At 37.0% G+C, this 22,320-nt stretch overlaps 1 protein-coding gene across 3 annotated transcripts in view; it reads left to right on the forward strand.

Moving 5' to 3' along the window:
- Window positions 1–973: 973 nt before the first annotated feature.
- LOC110446093 (GRIP and coiled-coil domain-containing protein 2-like) overlaps window positions 974–22,320 on the forward strand; it is a 33,692-nt gene continuing 12,345 nt past the window's right edge. For 2 of the 3 annotated variants that reach the window (XR_002462427.1, XM_021491055.1), the window contains exons 1-21: window positions 974–1,074; window positions 2,148–2,327; window positions 2,979–6,599; window positions 7,254–7,373; window positions 9,385–9,504; window positions 10,416–10,604; window positions 11,160–11,267; window positions 11,802–11,927; window positions 12,330–12,492; window positions 12,983–13,083; window positions 13,614–13,691; window positions 14,189–14,368; window positions 15,197–15,273; window positions 15,992–16,045; window positions 16,462–16,584; window positions 16,953–17,055; window positions 18,070–18,297; window positions 19,405–19,440; window positions 19,945–20,014; window positions 20,484–20,569; window positions 21,105–21,248. Coding sequence is in view for 2 of the 3 variants with exons in the window: in XM_021491055.1 (XP_021346730.1) it covers window positions 994–1,074; window positions 2,148–2,327; window positions 2,979–6,599; window positions 7,254–7,373; window positions 9,385–9,504; window positions 10,416–10,604; window positions 11,160–11,267; window positions 11,802–11,927; window positions 12,330–12,492; window positions 12,983–13,083; window positions 13,614–13,691; window positions 14,189–14,368; window positions 15,197–15,273; window positions 15,992–16,045; window positions 16,462–16,584; window positions 16,953–17,055; window positions 18,070–18,297; window positions 19,405–19,440; window positions 19,945–20,014; window positions 20,484–20,569; window positions 21,105–21,248 (5,988 nt within the window). In the remaining variant the exon portion in view is untranslated. The remainder of the gene's footprint in view (window positions 1,075–2,147; window positions 2,328–2,978; window positions 6,600–7,253; window positions 7,374–9,384; window positions 9,505–10,415; window positions 10,605–11,159; window positions 11,268–11,801; window positions 11,928–12,329; window positions 12,493–12,982; window positions 13,084–13,613; window positions 13,692–14,188; window positions 14,369–15,196; window positions 15,274–15,991; window positions 16,046–16,461; window positions 16,585–16,952; window positions 17,056–18,069; window positions 18,298–19,404; window positions 19,441–19,944; window positions 20,015–20,483; window positions 20,570–21,104; window positions 21,249–22,320) is intronic. The other variant, XM_021491056.1, reaches the window with a different exon arrangement.

Below are 22,320 nucleotides of genomic sequence, written 5' to 3' on the forward strand. Positions count from 1 at the left end.
TCTTTGCATATTGCAGAGTTATCTTCTCTTGGGAGCAGGTATTGATTGTTACGTCATTGGTTCGTGTGAGAAAATTACGTTGTTTTCTCAAAAATTGATGACGTTACTCTCACAAACAAGTGACGTAACAATCAATACCTGCTCCCAAGAGAAGATAACTCTGCAATATGCAAAGATGGAATATGGGTATGCAAAAGTATGTTGTAATATTAAGCAATATTTTTAAAACAAATTTCAATTAATAAATTATATTTATTGATTTAAATGATTTACTATATGTGTCTTCAATCTGTTATGGGCAAAAAGAGAGGACAATTTTATGGGCATTTTATAAAATAATCATACAGCAAACCAATGATTTGGTATTTGTTATGTACATGTAGTATCCTGATAATAGTCTACAAAAGCTTGCTGGCATGGAGTGCACAAAGTCAATGTGAAAAAAATGAAATTGACTCATAATTAAGGTCACAAGGGGCAAATTTGTTAAAACTCTAAAATGACCTTCTCTGAAGAACCCCAGGGCAGGGCTTAAATTCATGATATTTCACCAGGCACTTGCTGGCATGTAGTGCTATAAAGTTTTTGAAAGTTAATGACCTTGACCCATATTCAAGGTCATAAGGGTCAAATTTGTTAAAACACTCGAAAAATTTCTTCTGAAAAATCTTGAGGCCTTGATTTTTGCTGGCATGGCATGTTAGTTTGCCAACATAAGTGACTTTGACCTGTCCAACAACTTCATATTAAGAACAGAAATGTCTTAAGTCATAATATTAGATCAGTAGCTTGAATTGCTGAAGAAAAAGGCCTGTTGAGCCTCTCGTTTCAAGTGAAAAAAGAAGAACACAATTTTCTAGTTCAAATGTTCTTTTTTTCAGCTACAGTTTTGTCTGCCTGTTTTAATATGTTTCATTAATGTACTATCAAATGGTGGAAAAAAGTGATGATGTTTGTTTGTTGTTTCAGGAGCTTGACGAGCAGGTTGAGTGTATGACCATGAAGGACCAGACACTGAGCTCTTCACTACAGTTCATGCAGCAGGAGCAGGACAAAGTGATACAGGAGAATAAGGTGGGTGTGGTTAGAGGAATGAAAATATAGGTGAAGTAGGGGTGGGGCAAATGTGGGTTTCACCGGAGGAGGAATGACAATATAGGTGAAGTAGAGTGGGGCAAATGTGTGTTCGTCTGGAGGAGGAGTGACAATATAGGTGAAGTAGGGGGGGGCAAATGTGGGTTTCACCGGAGGAGGACTGCCCATATAGGTGAAGTAGAGGGGGGCAAATGTGGGTTTGGCTGGAGGAGGAGTGAAAATATAGGTGAAGTAGGGTGGGGCAAATGTGGGTTTGGCTGGAGGAGGAGTGAAAATATAGGTGAAGTAGGGGTGGGGCCAACGTCGGTTTCACCGGAGGAGGAATGACAATATAGGTGGAGTAGAGTGGGGCAAATGTGGGTGCGGCTGGAGGAGGAGTGGCAATATAGGTGAAGTAGTGGTGGGGCAAATTCGGGTTCGGCTTGAGGAGGAGGGACAATATAGGTGAAGTATGGGTGGGGCAAACGTGGGTTTCACCGGAGGAGGAGTGACAATATAGACGTGGCAGTGGTGGATGGAAATGTTATAAACAGAACCTAGGGCTTCAGGGTAAATATATATGGAGCTGATTTGTGTAGGCACATTTGTGATGTTCAAATTCAATCACTGTCAGTTTGATGTTTCTGCCTAGCATAAGGAGCCGCAGTGGCGAAGTGGTTAAGGCGTCGGGACATTGTGCTATCACTAGCCCTCCACCACTGGGTTGTGGGTTCAAGGCCTACGTGGGGCAGTCGCCAGGTAATGGCCATAGGTCGGTGGTTTTCCCCCGGGAACTCTGGCTTTCCTCCACCACCAAAACCTGGCACGTCCTTAAATGACAATAGCTGTCAATAGGATGTAAAACACAAACCAAACCAAAAACCTAGCATAACATTATTGATAACCTCTGTAGTTTATCATTAATAGTTATCATTTTATTGTATGAATGAGTTGGTCCAGGCTCTGTCTAAGTTTGGAAGGTTAGGGGTTTGATTCTCCGTCCAACATATTGTAATTTTCTTCTCTTTGTTACATAAATCTCACACCGATATTGTTTCTTTACACACTCACAGGACTTGCGAGCCCAGGCAGAGGTACTTACTGATGCTCGTGACAAGGTGATGCAGAAGCTGAAACTGATGAAAAAACAACAGGAGACAATGGGGAATGAGAGTCAGGGCCAGGTACAGCAGCTGACCGACCAGGTGTCACAGTTACAGGCTCAGTTCTCACAGGCTAACGAGGATCTACAGGTAATACACCTCCCTTACAGCTGGTTATCATAAAAAAAAACAATATGACAATATATACAATACTAGTATATCTTAATACATATCTCAATGTATTGCTTTGAAATATTTACCTATATTTCATCTTTATACATTATATCTCAATGTTTTGCTTTGAAATATTTACCTGTATTCCATCATGTGAAAAAGGTAAATGTTAGTGGTTTGTATTTGTGAATTTTGTTGAGTTAATTATTGAGCTATTAAATGTTAAATCTATATGACAATTTGTTTTAATTCACAAGTGAATGCAATCATGTTTGTTAAAATTGTCACAGGAATCTGATAATTAGTATTTAGTACTATTTACAACAAGAGGGAAAGCCCTAAATAAAAAGAATTCTATTTTCTATTTAAGTGAAGGTGCTGTTATAAATCATTAAAATCTTCACCATCTTGTTAGTGTGTGGACTTACTGTGTGACCTCACAGAAAAGTGGATTGAATGAACTGTTGTAAAGTTTGTGTATTGTATCCACCACAAATAATACACTCCTAATACTTCTACAGAATGTAATATATTCAGGCTTATCGTAATACAAATTGAACCAGTCTCCTGTAACCTTTAATTCAGGTTAATTTTCAACACGTGCAAATATTTGTTATGTCTTTTCAGGCGAAAAATAAAACAGTGGGTAACCTGGAAGAAGAAATTGCTTCACTAAAAATTATGCTGGAAAAAGACCAATCTACAATGAAAGAATTAGGGGAGAAATTGAATACAAGCAATGAAGAAAAACAGCACTTAGAGACGACCAACTCCAATCTGTCCACGATGCTAGAGGAGGCTAAGTCAGCCAAGGAACAAATCGCTAATTCCTTCCAGGAGGAAATCGATGTGCTGACACAGCGACTTGAGCAAGACAAAGAAAAACGTCAGGAAAACAAGGAGTCAAATGATCAGACAGCTGTATCTCTTCAGAAGGAGGTCGACGAGCTGACACAAAGGCTGAAGCAGGAGACAGAAAATCATAGAAAAGATGTGGAAGATTTGACCACATCACAAAAGAAATTCCAGGAGGATTTTGCTAGTACAAGTGAAATGATGCAGGACTTGATCGCAGGAAAGGAAAAGATGGTTGAGCAGAAAAAAGAATTGCAAGATGAAAACCAAAGGTTAAGGAGTACGATAGAGGAAAGAGAAAAAATGGCAGAAATCAGTGCTGACGTAACTGACAAGATGAATGTTTTGGAGACACAGATGGCTGAGGCTGTGAGAGGACGAACATTGGCAGAGGAAAAGTGTGAAGAACAAGCGAAGAGGATCCAAGAGGTCGAGTGCACATGTGACAGTCTCAGGGCAGATCTTCAGGTCCTAGCCAAAGAAGTAGAGGACAAACAGACCACTATCAAAAAGCACCAACAAGAAGTCAAGAATCGGAAGAAAGAGCTAACAACAATGGAACAGAAAGTTAAAGAGCTACACAGCGCTAATGAATCTCTTAAGTCTGCCAAAAAAGAGCAGGCAACCAAGGGAGGTAAGAAGGGTAACCCAAGTGACCAGAAGTTCAAGGCTGTGCTACATCAGAAGGAGGAATTGGTGTCAGAGATAAAATGTGTAAGCGAGGAACGCGACAGTCTGAATGTGCGGGTGCGTGACCTGACGGAGGAGCAGGAAATGTTGATGGCGGACATGCAGAAGAAGGAAGAACAGATGCTGGAGTGGGAACACATGATGGATATGTTACAACAGGAGAAGGAACGCATGCTGCACGAACTTGACATCACCGAGGAACGTGATCAGAAACTTGTCGCCGAGTTAGACACAATCAGATGTACAATGTCGGAGATACTGGCGATCAAAACGGATCCAGCAGATGATGTTTTTGATGAGGACGATGACGATTCTGTGTTGTTGGCCATGGATAAAATCAAAGGACTTGTCACCCAGGTTGTTAATAAAATGACAGACCTGAAATCTGAGTTAGATAAGGCGTTCAGCAGTAATGGTGATAACTCTGTCCAACTTCAGTCGATTAAACATGAGCTGGAGAAGGCCAAACAGGAGAAAGAGTCCATCGAATGCGAGAAAGAATCGCTGGCAGTCATCGTCCAGCTGGCAAAGGAAAAGGAACAGGACTTGTCTTCAGAAAACACGCATTTGAAGGAAGTGAGTGAGAGTGGGGACACTGAGATTAGAGAATTAAGAGAAATGTGTTTAAGTCTCAAGCAACAGCTAGATGAGGGAGAGGAGCAGAAAAGTAAAATGACCAGCCAGGTGAAGGAGATGGAGGACAAGGTGCGGGAGAGACAAGCTTATACGGAGGAACTGGAGGATAAAATCATGGATATGTCTAACGCCCTGTCTGGGTCAAAGCAGAAACATGAACAATTCATATCCAAGATGGAGACAGATGGAGCATCAACGACAGACACACTACAACAAGAAATAAAGGACCTTCAACAAAATATCCAGACTCTGGAGGGGGACCTAGTGACGACAAAGTCCAGTCACAAGTTGGCTGTCACAGAGGTCCAAGAATTGACAAAACAGGCGGAGGACAAAGCAGTGGAGTTAACACAGATGTCAGACAGACTCAACAGTGTCGAACTAGAACTTAAAAATCTTAATGACGAAAAACAAAAACTAATTGATGAACACAAGGAATTGATAGTGGAAAAAGAAACTGTTTTAACAGGACTTAAAGAAACGTGTGGACATCTTGAAATTGAATGTCAAAGTGCGAAAGAAGAAAAAGAAAAATTTGTTGCTGAGAATCAAACATTGCAGGAAGAGGTTTCAGCTTACAAGGCCAAGTGTTCAAGTCTCGAGGAGAACGTCGCCCATTTACAGATGTCGTCACAAACAAATGCAGAGAGTTTGTCCTCCCATACAACAGTACTCCAGGACCAGATCATTAATCTCCAGGTAGAAAAAGACCAGTATTCAGCTACCTTACAGGAGAGGGAAAGTCAGTTAGAGCAAATTCAGACTTCACTGGACGAAAAAATGAAAGAAATTGACCTTTTAGGGAAGGAATCTCAAAGTAAAACAGAGGAGTACCAAGATTTGCTGATGGAATTAGATAAAGTGAAAGATGCTCTTGAGACCAGACAACAAGAAACCTCTGATTTAAAGTCACAGATAGCAGTAGCTGCAGCTCAGCAGAGTGAATTGTTGGCTCAGCATGAACAAGATATCAGGGCTTTACAAGGGGAAAATGACTCGACGAAGGAAGAGGTTAACAAACTGCAGGAGGAGAACAGATCAATGTTAGACAGGAATAACTTGTTACAGGATGAAACACAACGGGACATTGAAAATAAACAATCCGAAGTTAAAGACTTGATGGAACGTGTTTCTGTGCTAACAGAGGAACTTGGTGAAACAAATGTGCACAAGGAAAGTCTAGTCAGAGATTTCAAGGAAAAATGTGATCAAGAAACTCATCTCAGAGCAGAGGTAGAGAAACTTGGAAACAGTTTGCAGACTCTTGAAGGTGAAAAAGACACTGTTACTAAGAATTTGGAATCTGCCAAAGCAGAGGTTGAGGAATTGAAAGGTGAAAACAACACTGTTACTAAGAATTTGGAATCTGTCAAAGCAGAGGTTGAGGAATTGAAAGGGGAAAAAGACACTGTTACTAAGAATTTGGAATCTGTCAAAGCAGAGGTTGAGGAATTGAAAGGTGAAAAAGAAACCCTACACATTGAGTTTGAATCGGTGAAAGGCAAATTGTCCGCTCTTGAGGACGGAGCATCAGGGTCAGAAAAACAGCTAGCGGATATAAGTGGTCAATTAGAGAAACTTAAAGCAGAGAAAGAGGTAGCTAATGCTAAAACAGCCTCGCTGCAAGATTCACATGACAGCCTCTCTGAAAAGTTGTCCAGTTCAGAAACTGAAGTTAATAAACTAAAGCAGGACAAGCAAGATTTGAATGAGACAATAAAAGAGTATGAAATCAAAGTCAATAATTTACAACAACTAGAAAGTGAAATGGAACATTTAAATAAGCGGTGTGTTGAATATGAAAGAGTTCTTGGTGAGAGGAATGAAGAGAGAAAGACACTAGAACTCACTCTGGCAGAAACGAGTACACAATTGGCGACGTATGTGGCCGACTGTGAGCAACTTAAAACCACACAAGTAGAATTAGTAGAGAGCAGTGACAAAGTAAAAGCAGAGAAGGTAGGATTAGTGGAGAGTATGGAGAAACTGAAAGTGGAACAGGTGGAGCTGGTATCACAAGTACAAAGATTTACTCACCTGGAGGAGGACAGCAAACAAAAATCTAACGTAAGTCTGTTTTAACTCCTCAGAGGGTTTAAAGTGTGTTCCAGATTTTCTAGATTGTTTCTTCATTATTCTTATTCCTTAGTAATAAAACAAAGCAAAACAAAAATGATAAAGACCGCATTCGTTCATCGCGATCTTAAAGATTGAAGTGATTAGACCAGAGTTGTTAATTTATGCAATAAGGTTGGACCCAGTAATATAATGCTGCTTTCAGGCAAGCTTTGACAAAGCCTTAAAAGGCCTGCATAAACTTTTGCAGGTCCGGCAAGATTTATATCCAAAAATGTTACATTTGAAAACAGACAAACCAGTTGAACCGGATAGGCAAAAAGGGCCAAAGAGTCAAATCATTTATCTTTTCCACTAGAAATTGGCAGGTTTTTTTTGACAACACTTCACTGATTGCCTCACATTTTATTTAAAGTAAATTCCATGCCAATCTGTAGACTTGTGATAAAAGTTAAAAAAAATTCTGATGTACATGCATATTTTTTCTGATGAGGGTTTTAAGATAAATTCATTGTTAATGTCCTTGTACCCTGCACCATAAAAAACTTCTCAAAGTGAAGTGAACTAATAATCAAAATTAGACGGCCTCATTGCTACTGAGAATTACATGATTGACAGTTTCTGACTGATGTGTTGACATTTCAGGACTCAAGTGCGGAGGTGGAGAAGCTTAGGAAGAACCTCAAAGAGAAGGATGTTATCTGTGGCAAGCTCAAGGCGATGGCGGTCAAGTGTAAGCAGGAGCTCGCCGAGATCAATAAAAAGGAGACTATGTCAGAGTATTGTAGATTTTTAAAAATGCTTTACATTTAGCACTCACTTTTGTTTATTTTTATTATCAAATACAGTAAAACCTCAATATAATGCCACTCGTGACATTTTCCACCTCATTTACCACCAACATGTTTCAAAGGTCATTTTTTTTTTTTTTTAAGAATTCCTTTAAACATTTCTCTAAATCTAATGCCAAACCCCTTTATAATGCTAAATTTTCTCAGGAAAAACGGGCAGCATAACAAGGTTTTACTGTATTTAAAGGAAAACAGAATTTTATATAATTGCATTGAAAAGGTTAAGGCTTTGCATAGTTTTCACAACTGCATACAGTAGTTCACACTATGTATACATGTATATAAAAAGTAAAATTCTCAAAAACAAGTCTTTAGTACTTTTATCTCGTCAACAAGGAGATTCTTCTTCAGACTCTGAAGAATCTCCTTGACGAGATGAAAGTACTAAAGTCTCGTTGTTGAGAATTTTTCTTTTTATATTATTTCTTCGTCCGTAAAGATCATTTTTTCGGCTTTTATAATATACATGTACAATATATATAGTCATGTAACAAATCATTATTGAGTGTCCTTATGATTTAGTAACATGCTGTATATCTCGGAAACTTTCGCCCTGTCAAGTTTTCGCCCTTTGAACTTAAATCTCATAAGTTCTTGATAAATAAGCATAAAAACTGCAAAAATAATATAGACTTACATAATAAATTGGAAAAATGGCTTCTCCTATGAAATAACATGAACAATTATCATTATACTATAAAGAACAAAACCAGATGTCTAAGGTTTGCAATTCCACCCACCCACCCCCCTGTGTGTGTATGTGTGTACAGTATATAATTAGTCTCTTGTAAAGAGGTGTCCGTTGTGAAGGGAATGTAATCAATGTAATGTATGCTTGTTGCTTTGTGTCTAAATGTGTTGTTTATAAAAAAGAAGAATTCAATATATAAAAAAAAGTTTTCGCCCTTTATAGGTAAAATCTATTTTTGCTGTATGTTAATTTTGCTCTTTACATCTGATTACTATTTTTGTTATATTGCTTACTACTGTGCGCCGTAATGATAATTCACCCTCATTAAAAAGGGCGAAAAACGTTAACATTAAAGGGGCTGGTCGGGGGAAAAATGTCATATTGAAATATACCGATACAAATTTTGCTGAAATTCACTCCCTAAGAGTAAAAATTATAATTATATTAAAGAAATCCTAAATCGTCACCTGACAGTCTAAAACATTCAATTGACCCAGATCGGTGATGTAGTTTTACCGCACGCGCGTCATCAACAAGGCCAAATGTAAACATCGCGGCGAAAGGAAAAGATGCATGAAAAAGTCATGACAGGCATGAGGTATTAATACCGTTATAAATAGCAACAACATATAGGTAGGAATACTACACTTGCATCATACATGACCTTTGAAAACAATTATTTACGTATAGTATTGCTGTCTTGTCCGCTAGTTGAGTCCGACATGGCACATGACGGCGTGCTATTGTTGTTATCTTCACTGTCTCACTTTCGAAACAACCACGTGACATATATAAATAGATCTGCGCTAAATTTACGCGGGCGTTCCCCAAGATTTCAGTGGTCAAAACTGGACATTGCCAGCAGAACTCGACCATCATATTGCTGTGGTATAACTTTTGGAAGGCCAGAGAACGCATTTAGACCAATTTATTTTGTCATTTTTTCCCCGACCAGCCCCTTTAAACTGGGGCGAAAATTTCCCGGTGTACAGTAACTTGTCTCTTGAGTGTCATAATGATGTTATAGCTTACCTCTATCTGCAAGTGTCTTTAAAATACATGTACCTAATAGAAATATATCGATGGATATGGATATGATATCACATACTGGACTGTTTTAGGCAATTTTTTCTCTATATTGTTATTATTTATTTACAAGATGTATTTTTGGAAATTGCCAAAATCTTTAAAAAGAGGTTTGTGTCATTGTGATAAGGTTTTTAACATTTTTTAGTTTGCTGATATCTCTGAAGAGCTGAAGGAAGTGAAACAGTCCAGATCTGACCTTGGGCAGAAGTTAGAGGTCATGGAACAGTCAAACAAATCCAACTCCATAGTAACAGAGAGTTACCAGGTAACTAAGGGTTGGTCAGCTGATCCCCTGGTTGTACTGATCAGATGCAGGTGTCTGTCTTCAAAACTTTGAAGATATTAAAAATTAAATTATTACCATATTTATATCATAAGGTTTTATTATTAGTACTAATCGATATACATGTGCAAAACCAACATTCTAATTAACTGGAGATATAACAAGGCATTTGGTTGGTCAATTGAAATAATTTGTGATTGTATAACCACGATATAGTACCGTCCACAAATTTCTCATCTGCATATGAGGCTCGGAAGGCGACTGTTTATGAGGTTTGCTTTCAAAGACCAGTGGGTAAACATATGGTAGAGTGAAATAAATATGGTCTATAGTTCAATTTAATCGTTACTTTTTTCAAAAGTCATAACACATACTTAGCTTATTTTCACAGGGATATATAGGCATATTCCTTTGTGAAATCAGTCATCACATTTCTAAGTCATGTTATTTGATGTTTGAAATAAAATAAACTACATACCTGATCTCAAAGTTTTACTTTTTACACAAACACGTGTTACGTATTAAACGTGTTGCAACATTTCAAGACCGACTGGTCCCTTTGTCAAGCTATGACTGAGCGAGTGATTTGTATTGTTTACCTGTACAACGATGTGACGAAATTGTATATTTTTTATATCACTCAACCTGAGACATTTTGCCTATCGATAGGGAGCGTATACACACTGCATCAGATATGTTACAGGTAGGGTGCGATACGTTTAATACGTATATTGTTTGTGTAAAAGGTAAAACTTTGATATCACATATTTGCAAACTGATGAATCTTATTGGGGGAAAAAAGTACATACCTGTTGAAAATATTATTTTGAATTAATTGTCTTTATAAAGAAATTTATAAGTACATGTAGTACATGCTTAACCATTGATAACAGACACTGCAGCAAGAACACAAGAAGTTGGCCCAGGAACTGGAGGCTCACAAGAAAACAGCCGACCAGTATAAACTGGACCTTGAGCGTACTGTCCAGGACTCATCCCAGGTCAAACAAAAACTGGCCAACACTAAGGAGGAAAAGGACAGAATCAATAGTGATAAAGAGAAGCTGGCCACACAGATCAAGGTTGGCTAAATGTCAAACAGGTTGTTATGTGTAATAGCTAAGTAGGTCAGAGGTCAAACACAGGGTCAGGAGTAGTTTCAAAGTAGGTCAGAGGTTAAATACAAGGTCAGGAGTAGTTTCAAAGTAGGACAGAGGTCAAACACAGGGTCGGGAGTAGTATCAAAATAGGTCAGAGGTCAAACACAGGGTCAGGAGTAATATCAAGGTAGGTCAGCAGTCAAACACAAGGTCAGGAGTAGTATCAAAGTAGGTCAGCAGTCAAACACAGGGTCAGATGTTATTGCAAAGTAGGTCAGCGGTCAAATACAGTGTCAGTTGTTGTGGCAAAGTAGGTCAGAGGTCAAACACAGGGTCAAATGTTATATCAATGTAGATCATGTACACAGGGTCAAGTGTGATTTCAAAGTAAGTCAAACACAGGTCAAGTCTTATCTGATTTGAGGATAGTTTGGTTAGATCCCACTTAAGTTTATTTGTTCAGTTTTTGAAAAAAAAAATTAAAGAGATTTTCATATCTAAATATGTAGTTTAAAATTAAAAATATTGTTTCCTCAGGGATTAGAGACTGCGGTGGGGGAACTGAAATCCAAACTGACAGCTTCCGAACAGGAGACAGAGGCAAACAGAATTCAACGGGATGAAATCTCCAAGGAAAAATCGCAGGTATTTTACAAAGAAATTTCATATCGAAAAGATCCACCATTACCTGGGTATTGTATATGCCACACTTGAGTAAAAATATGCATAAATGTATAAGAAACATATATTTCCTCTGAGTATGAAGGTTGGGGTTCATAGTCGTTTTCTTGTGGACCGACACTTAACTCATTCACCCCTGACGTTTCATAATGAACTATTCCAACCTTTGATTGGAAGAGTTCAAATGTGTCTTCAGTATAAATTAAATATATTAAGATGACAAGAATTTAATTATTTTGACCTTTTCCCCCCACTTACCTGAAAGTATTTTGTAAGCAGCAAATGTTTTGTCCATTTTATAATTCTCTTGAACAAGAGGATAAACTCATAATGGAGTAAAAAAAAATCTTGGCATTTCTCCAATATTAAAAATACGTAAGTGAAATCTCTAAGTATGGATAAATTTAACACGGGCAAATATGTATTTTGTGTTTGTATGTACATACCTATATGCATGAACAGGTTTGTTATGTAATGATGTGGTCTTTGTAATTCTAGTTACAAACCAGATTGACTGACCAGGAGGAACGATCAAAGACGGACCTGGAGAAACAGAAAGCCATCATTACTGGGCTCCAAGGTCAGATACAGACCATTCAGAATCACCTAGAGCAGGCGAAACAGGTAATTATTATGCTAAAGATACAAGTAAAACAGGCTCAGTTTCTGTCTTTAGAACAGTGAAATGTGACTTTACCTCAATCACGGGGAACTTGATCGATATAAAAAATTTGGTTTAAGACAAGAAACTTTCTTGTTGGTTTTTTTACCAGTAAATGAAGGTGAGGATTAAAATCAGGCTTTGGAAAAGCTAATGTAAGTGAAATCAAGTTAATTAAGTCAGACTTTTTTCCCAAAGAAATTCTTCAAAGTTAGTCATTTTTAGAATCAACCACCATACGCCAAATAAGGTTTAAAAAAGAGAAATATTTGGAACCACTGACCATGTGTAATAACCTTATCTTAGTCTAATCCATGCTAGACAGGGTAGTGAGAATCAGCATCAATGTGTTTCTATGTTAACAGGAAGCCCAACAGAGCAACATGATGGATCTGGAGATAGCAGACTACGAACGGACAGTCCAGGCCCTGAACATGCAGGTCACAGAGAAAGACGTGGCTGTCGGAGAGCTGAAGCTTGAAATAGAAAGAAAGGAGGAAAGGGTCAAATCTCTACAAGAACAGATAGGTAAAATAGTTAAAATTAAATGATGGGTTACACTCACGTATCCTGGTTGAAACGGTACAGGTGGCGTAGAAATAATCCAGATAAACGAACGCACTTGGACCGTTCTATAAGCAGAGCTAAAAATGCACCGTTTCGGAGAATAAATAACAAGTCATCAAGAATATTATGCCCTTCTTTCACGCGTCCACTGAATTATATCACGTATCTTAAAAACTACACGTGGCTTGACATTGTTTTAGGAAGAAATAATGCAAACTAGCAATAGTCAGCATTTAAGTTTTAGGGGTCAGGTACGTCTGGTCCCCTAAATCTACAGGTGCCGAATATTCCTGAGGTCAGCTTTGGTTCAGATCTGTGCCTGTCGTTTTCTTTACAGGTTCAACCGTTTCAACTGGTTGAACTGGGTACGCGAAAGTGGCCCAGGATTTAATGTACAAAGGCCAAATGTTTCCCACTTTACAATACATATAATAAATTTGTGTTTACACAGAGGCTGTTGATGAACAAAGAAACCAGTCTGAAGAGAGGGGCAACAAGTTTAAACAAATGCTGGTCAAAACCAAGAAAGAGCTTGCAGATGCCAAGAAATGGGTAGGTAGTACAGTAGTTAGACTAGACCTTCAAACTATGTTTGCTGAAAAATCTTACCTTGACTTGTACATTGTGGTGAGGTGTAGAAATGGGTTTTTGACCTTGACATGCACATATGAAATATAGGATATAATCCTAAAACTTAACCTTGACCTGCACAATGGTTCAGATCGAAATGGATCTTTGATCTTGAGCCGTAAAATATCTTTAGGTTTAAAAATGATCTTTGATCTTGATTTGTTCAATGAGATGTAGAACAGGATGAGCAAATATTTCTTCGTGTGTAGCTTTGATGACAAGATATTAATCAATTAGATTGTGGAAGATGATATTAAAGATAGTGATAATTAGATAATTAGTCTTTTCATTGCATGTATAAATATTACTTCCTTATTAAACAGATTTTTTTTCATGAGGAATAATGAAATATATTTGTATAAATGAAACTGGAGTTACCATTTTTAACATGACAGTTTCTGAAAGTTGGAACATGTTAAGAAAATCTTCCAGACAGTTAATTTCTTTTTCAGGAAACAGAACAGCGTACATCAGATGCTCACTTACGAGGCCAGATTGAAGGTCTGAACCAACAGCTGGAGGAAAATAAGGTGAGCGGTGTAAAGTATGGTTGTGCCTGTATAGGAGGTTCCCACATTTATAGATAGTTCAGCCACTGAGGTCTGTTTGTCTGGGGTGGAAAAATGGAAAATATTTTTTTAAGCAACCTGTTGTACTGTATACATTATTTTAAACTTAGGAAAGAATAATATGTAAAATTCAATTAGTTCACAGTTAATAACTGATTTATTATTGCCTTTAAAAATGCCTATAACATTTCCTGATATGCAATTTAGACTGGCCTCCATCTATAAAATATGTTTAAATTATTTGGAAAACAAATTAGCTCAAATAATTTTGATCACTTCGATGGATGTCTGATTCTAAGTTTTCAAACTAGGGGGAGATAAGCTAGTAGAAAAAATGCAGCTGGGAAATTCTTCTTAAAAATCTTTTAGGAGCAGGTCGCCAGTTTATGCAATCATATGCAAACCAATATTAGTCATAACTCTTCAGATCAAAGTCAACGACCATGTCTTAATTGTAGATGCAAACGAGTGAGGTGGCTGGAGACAACCAGAAGTTGAAGGAGAAACTGAGGTCATTGTCAGACTCTAACCAGCGGACTATCAGGTCGCTGGAAAGCCAGGTTCAGTCCCTACAGGATGACCTAGAGGTGGTGAGGAGTGAACAGGGGGCAATACAGGCAGAGTACGAAAGTTATAAGGTAACATAATATATCATACCTCTAGTGAAAATCCTGTATTATAATTGGCTGAGATAAATTGTTCATTTCACACTGTCACATTCGCTTTTACATTGAGTCAATGGAAGAGTGCTTCCCAACGCCCTAGCAACGAGTGACAGTGTAAATATATGTGACAGTGCAAAATAGTGACCGTGTAAAGAAGATGCGCGTATGGTTCGTTCAATCCGCCATATTTTTGCATTGCGATTATCACACAATGTATGTCCACAGGCACTCCATGTCGCTACCGTGTATTACTCGCCGGTGATAAGTACGACATTGTTATGAGAGATTTCCAAGCTCTTCATTGCTGTAGTAGTCAAGATAAACAATCTGCTGTCTGCTCAGTGAAGTAGAAAATGGCAAGAATTGTGAATGCCAAGTTGGGTGATTTGGATAAGCTTTTGCTGAAAAAGGACTCTAAAGCACGGAAAATAAAATTATTGACTTTCGGTATAATAAGATAAGTGCTACATTCATTAGATATGACAGTATCGGGACTTCGCCTCAGGTGACAGTGATACCCTCGGGTGACCCTTGGCACTGTCACACTCTGATTAATATAGTATTTATACAACGTCATTGTAACAGTGTGAACCAGTACTATATACAGGCAGTGATACAAAGTACTGTCAAACCTATCAAATCGGATACAGTGGGGGTTGGCGAAAATATTTTGTTCGACTTGAGCTATAAATGTCACATTAAAATTGTTGTTTTTTAATGAAAATATTGTAACATATAAAATACAAGAATTGTTGTTCAATAGACTATAAAAACTTGCGTTTGTTACCTGTTTATGTATAGGTGCGGGTACATAGTGTGTTGAAACAACAGAAGAAGCCGTCACAGGAACCACTGAGTGAACAGGAAAAGTTAGAAAAGTAAGGAACCTTTAGGCTGACTGCAATGACTGCATTCTAGTAAACCACACCTACTACATGTATAATTCTGTTATGTGTGAAGTGGTTACTTTGAAACTCGTGATAATAACCAAAAGAGTTACCAGTTAGACCAGTGTACGTATCTAATGAGTTTTGTCTCGCCGCCACGAAGTAGCGGAAGCGAGACTAAAGTGTTGCTTTTCCTGCGACAATGTCAGCATCAAAATTAAGTTTTTGTGTTTTTGTTAGTTTCACTGAAAGTATAAGTGCTAGACCAACCAAATATGGATCATAGATGCATCTTAAGTAGTACATCTCAACCCATGCATCAAATGCTGGATGCATCCTACCTTTCATGGTCCATTGACTTTGTCAGCATCTCCATCAACTTTAAGTTTTTGCATTTAAGTTAGTTTTTCATTTCAAATGTCGTCTACATTGAATTAATTTCACCGATATGTGCATTGATGGTCAAAGTGGGGCACAGGTGAGACATATCAATCTGAATGGCTTGTTAAGTTAACCATTAGAATAGGTAACAAGAATTAATATTGGACAGCTACAGGTACTTCATTTATAATCTACTATATAATGTACAATGAGAACAAAGGATGATGTCATAACAGTGTTTTAGTAATTAATATTTCTTGAATCTATTGTTATCTTTGACTTCATACATTGTATTGAAACCACTCAGAACAGATTTTCAATTTTTTAGGGAGAGACTAGAAAAGGCAGTGGAACAACTGAAGGGTAAATTGGAGGAAACAAGGTAAGGCTGCCTGGGTGTCGTTATACATGTATGTACCACTGAATTTGAAAATTTGACTTCTGAATTAGCATTTCATGTTTCGCATTTGGCATTGGGTTACCAGCCTTCGATAGTTTCTAACTGGAGTACATTGTAATCCTAAAGATTTGTCATTTGTAGATTTTTTTCAAATAATTCCTGATATCTTTAGATATAATAATGGATCTCTCGAAGTTGTTTCCTCATACTTATCTTTCCATGAATAAAATGTCTTCAATTAAGAAATTGTGTGTGCATCTTAAAATTACTATTACTATGACAGATAGAAACTCCAATAAACTTGTCAGTTTAAAATTACAGCAAGAGCTACATAGTAATTACTTGTTGGGATTACAGTGACATTATACATTGTATAACCTGTGTCTGTATTATTACAGTGCGGCCCTGAGCAGTACCAGACAGGAAGTGTCAGTATTACAGGAAGAACACGATCGTCTATTACAGCGACACAACAAGGTGCTACTAGACACACAAGACAAAGAGGATCACTACAGAAAAAGGTACATTATATCAGTATGCCATTTGGAAAAATACTATTCAATCTGTATAGTGTTTACCATATATATTTGAAATAGCAAAACAATCCTAACTTTAGATCACATACCAAAAAATGTTCATGAAATTTGCATCATGTTTAAGTTTAATAGCTGACCACAGCACATCAGTAATCTTAGTCATACGAGTGTTTTATTCGAAGCTATTCGCCATTTTTAAAATTGTTCTAATTTCCTTTCATGCTGTAAACGTTTCAAGTTTTCATCATCAAATAAGTCAGCTTAACAAGAAGTCATTATAGATAAAATTCTGGTGTATCGGGTAGAAGTTAACAAAAGTCATGCCCTATCAAGATAAATTTTTCATCTTTTAGAATGGAGGAGGCCAATAAGGAAAAGGTGTTATACAACAAAGAACTACAGGACACAGTTCAACAATTAGCTGGTCAGAACGAGTCTCTGACCAACTCTTTGAAGGTAAGAAAATTGACAAGTTGTTAGAACAAGTTATTGGCCATCTTCTTCACAGTAAACACATGACCGCTAGTCAGAATAAGATGCTAACAAATTCTTCAAGGTAAACGCACTAACCACTTGTCAGAATAAACCTATGACCTTGAAGATCATTTGTATAGACTAACAACATCTTTTTCATCCCATCACAATGAAAGGTCGAGGGGACATAGGATTTAGCCCTTACGTATGTATGTACGTATGTTACACTCTTTGTCATCTCTCTATCAGCTGCATTTCTTAACAGAATATCATGAAACTTCATACAAGTGTTTGGTATGGCAATGCCTTGAACATGATTGGGTTTCGGGTTTCTACGTTGAAGGTCATGGTCACTGTAACTATTTTTAGTAAAACTTTATTATAGTTCTGCCGACCTCATTGGAATTTCATGAAACTTGATACAAGTGTTTGGTATGACAATACTTTGAACAAGTTTGCGTTTTGGGTAACTTACTGCGTTAAAGGTCAAGGTCACTTTTACTAATTTTTAGAAAAACTTTGTCATCATTCTATCAATTCCTGGTTACTATGTAAAAGGTCAAGATCACTTTTACTATTTTTAGAGAAAACTTTGTCATTGCTCTATCGACTTCATTCCTCAACGGAATAAAAATCTATCATCTATAAGACAGCAGTTGTGGAGCAGATACTGATACATCATTGAATTTTCTATTAATTTCCTCATACATATGTCACACAATGTGTGAATGTAAGGGGATTTGTATCACTTTTGATACCTTGTTTGACCTATTCCTCCAAAATATTTTGTATAGACTAACAGCACAAATATATTTCAATAAAATAATTTGTATAGACATTTTATATCGAAACTGTTTTGTTAATTAAACTGCCATGGTGTATGCTTGATAATGTGTGATTGTATTATACTTGGTGAAGTGTGTTTGCAATATACATGATATAGTATGTTCTTCCAAAGTTATCAGACCTGATGTTGACCTCGCTCTGTATTAATAGGATCAGATAAAATGTCTTCACGAAGACCATCGTCGGGCCCTAGACTTGCTACAAAGACAGCTAGACTCGGTAGAAAATGACAACTTTCGACTGCAGAGGGAACTGCAGCATCAAGTCCAGCATACTTCAAAGATTCTCTCCGAACGGAAAAGTCCCGAGACATTCCAAACTGTCCCAACCACAGAGTTCATTACAGATATGAGACACGAAGAGCGACAGGAAGGGGAGGTAAGTAAATTAGAACTTTTTAAATTTGATACGACATTGAAATTTTATTTGTACCAAGAATAACTGCATGTCTAAGCATTCTTTTAAAAAGAAAAATGGAAATTTCTAATTGTATGATATATGTGAAACAAAAAGGAGTATTTTCTTTTCCGTAGTATTGTCAATCCATGATAACCCTAACAAATCTTGTTGTCTGTTATATGAGATATTTGACTCCAAGTATCAATTATGACGTCATTATATCATTGTATGTGACTACAAGGCTTAATTCGTGTATCCCGGTTGAAACGGGTCGGGTGGCGCAGAAATATTCCACGATAAACAAACGCATTTGGACCGAACTATAGGCAGAGCTAAAAAAAATGCACAGTTTCAGAGAATAAATAACAATGTTTCAAGAATAGTATGTCCTTCTTTCAAGCGTCCACTAAATTATATAATGTTTCTTTAAATCTGTATCTGGATTGACATTGTTTTAGAAAGAAATAATGCAAACTAGCAATAGTCAGCATTTTAGTTTCGGTCAGGCACGTCTGGACCCCTCAATCTACATGTGCCGAATATTCCTGAGGTCAGCCTCGGTTCAGATCTGCGTCTGTCGTTTTCTTCCCAGGTTCAACCAATTCAGCTGGTTGAACCGGATACGCGAAAGGGGCTCAAGTAAATGCCCCGTCCCCAAATGTCCCTGGCTGTTAAAGGACGTTTAACCGTGATAAAAACAAAACAAAAAACAAGCAGATATTGCCTACTTCATTGAATTTACCTTGGTTTGTGTATTTGGTATAGTGTTTATTATGACGTAAATTTCTCCATGTAAACTGTATAATGACTCAACATAATGAAGGTAACATTTTTGCTCTCTTTCTGGCTTGAAAAATTGCGTAAATAAATAATATAAACAACACTTATATGGTGCCATTCATCTGGCAGATTTATAGCTAGGATTATTTACTGTTACTGCAAAATTTTAACCTACTCAACGTGTACATGGAATAAAACCATGGTAACTAGCCTTTGAACAGGTACCCAGGTGTGTGTAAATAACTCCTTAATATACTTCTAGCTGTAACAGTACTAATCAGGATAAATGCTTTAATTCCTTTGTAGGGGTCAGAAATTGTGGATCCTGAACCATGTCCAAAGGTAAACAGTTTATTATATTTATTCTGATACAACTGATTGAATCCTCAGAATCGAAGCTTTTATGTAATATTTGATAGAATATAATAGACACATATTATTTGTTTCCACATGTAGAAAAATTATTTATTACATGTATTTGAAACTTTAAATTCCTTTCCACTTGTTTTTCTTACAACTGACAGTTGAATTTCATATACTGTATAACATGAAATGTTCATTGTATATTAACATTCATGGTTTTCGTGGTTGCTATTGAATCACAAAAATAAATAGAACAAATTTGAACGAAAGGCGTGTTTACTGTTAGTTAATATACAAAATCCAAGAAAGTTTGTACCACAAAATGATCTAAATGGATTCAAACCACGAAGGAAAGTGCCGAAGAACATTTCGTGTTATACAGTATAGCTTGGTATGGAAGTTAAAGTACCTGGCAGTAGGTAAATTGTTGTACACGTACCTGTAGTTCACTGTTCCACCTGTGTTATATCTATGTTTTAACAGGGAAGTAATAAGACAACCCTAGCTCCCATGCCACTAGACAAGTTATTGGTAGCTGGCCCAGAGGACACAGGTAAGGATTGAAAAAAAACATGAATCTTTGAGTCTATCCCTAATGTGAGTACTATATAAGCCTGTGGCCATAGGTGTCAGCCTCTGAATCCTCCAATGAGGGAGAAAGTGCATGAAATGGGACTGAAACTGCTTTACTCAATTTATCTTTCCTATTTTATGTATCATAATAACTCCAGAAAGCATTTATTTGATTCAGACACACCTGTTATGATCATTACACTCACCCTGCAGTAACTAGGAGATCATTTGACCACAGGATGTAGATTTTGAGTTTGTGTGAGTTTGGACTTGAATGAGGGAGTTTCGAGGGAGATTGATAATTTTTTGTCAAAATGAGTGAGTCTCCATCCTAATGAGGGAGGGTTGACAGCTATGAGTCTGTGCAATAAAATATCCATTACCTAAACTAATATGGCTATCAAAACAATTATTACTCAGCAAATGATTACTTTTCTGTATTATTTCAGCCTCAAAGCTCAGTCCACATGTAGATGAGGCAATACTCGAGGAGAAAATTCTGACGGCTAACAAGAGACTAGAACATTCAACAGAGGTAAGACCTTGTCCCACAAATACTGTACAGTTGTAGATATACAGACAGGCAGAGCTTGTCTAGCAAGAATTTATGTATATTTTTTTACTTACAAAAATACATGATGTTTTCATCAAGTTGGTTGTCAGTGAATTTCACTTTACTCATTTCCACCTGAAGACAAATTTGAACTCTTCCAATTCAAAGGTTTGAATAGTCCATCATGAAATTTCAGGGGTGAATGAGTAAATATCACTTATTATCACATCAAAGCTAAAGACTACAACAGAAGTCACATTTGATACATCATTTAAAGGGGGAAGTCTTCAAAATGGCGAATAGCATCTGTGAAGTCAAACACCAATGAGGAAACAATCATTGGTGTTTTTTTATTGGATTAAAAATCGTAACATGCTATCGACGACTATCAAGATTTCCCAAAATGGCTTGTGTGTCAATGTTTGTTTTCCAAATTTCATCCGAGGTTCTGTTTCCCAAAACCCCCTGACTTGTTGTTTTCCGTAATGAGATGATGTTGAATGATTTATTGTAACAGCTTCTGAGTGAATCTGAAGCAGCGGTGATGAGACTGACAGAACAGGCCAAGATCCTGAAGGAGGAGATACGGAGGCTGGAGAGGAACCAAGAGAGGGAGAAAGAGGCAGCCAATATGGAATACCTTAAAAACATACTTCTTAAGGTATGCATCTTAAAAATTCTTAAATTTAAAGATGTTGTGAAGAATAAAAACTTTGAAAGTTTGGCACAAAATATCTCTTTTGTAACATTGTCCGATCAGTTAACATTGCTGCACTATTTCTGAATCTTGTCGGCTGGAGCATTTGTGTACAATGTTACATTATTTATTTACGTCGCAGTATTTCAGAACAATGTAACATTTGAGATACTGCAACATGGAACACTAACAATGAAATAGGGTAACAGTCTTTCTCCCACAACCACTATAGGCTTCCTCACTCCCATCTCATTGTTACATTGTTTTGTGTAATCTTGCAGTTCTGTGAATATTTGTGTAAAATTTTACTGTATTTCATATTGGTGTACTACTGTAAAAGCATAATATTTCATTGGGGATTTTATTTCGTTTATTTCGTGGTTTTAAGAAAACCACGAAATACAAACTAAACGAAAATTAGTATGTTGCAGTATCTGTGTACCATGTTATCTGTGTATAATGTTACAGTATCTGTGTATCATGTTACAGTATCTGTGTATACAGTATCTGTGTATCATGTTACAGTATCTGTGTATCATGTTGTAGTATCTGTGTATAATGTTACAGTATCTGTGTATCATGTTGTGGTATCTGTGTATCATGTTACAGTATCTTTGTATACAGTATCTGTGTATCATGTTCAGTATCTGTGTATCATGTTACAGTATCTGTGTATCATGTTACAGTATCTGTATCATGTTGCAGTATCTGTGTATCATGTTGTGGTATCTGTGTATCATGTTACAGTATCTGTGTACTATGTTACAGTATCTGAGTACCATGTTACAGTATCTGTGTATCATATTACAGTATCTGTGTACNTACTGTAAAAGCATAATATTTCGTTGGGGATTTAATTTCGTTTATTAAGAAAACCACGAAATATAAACTAAACGAAAATTAGTATGTTGCAGTATCTGTGTATCATGTTGTAGTATCTGTGTATCATATTGCAGTATCTGTGTATCATGTTATCTGTGTATACAGTATCTGTGTATCATGTTATCTGTGTATACAGTATCTGTGTATCATGTTA

The sequence above is a fragment of the Mizuhopecten yessoensis genome, unplaced genomic scaffold (genome assembly GCF_002113885.1).
Source record: "Mizuhopecten yessoensis strain PY_sf001 unplaced genomic scaffold, ASM211388v2 scaffold2507, whole genome shotgun sequence".
Classification (NCBI taxonomy): Eukaryota; Metazoa; Mollusca; class Bivalvia; order Pectinida; family Pectinidae; genus Mizuhopecten; species Mizuhopecten yessoensis.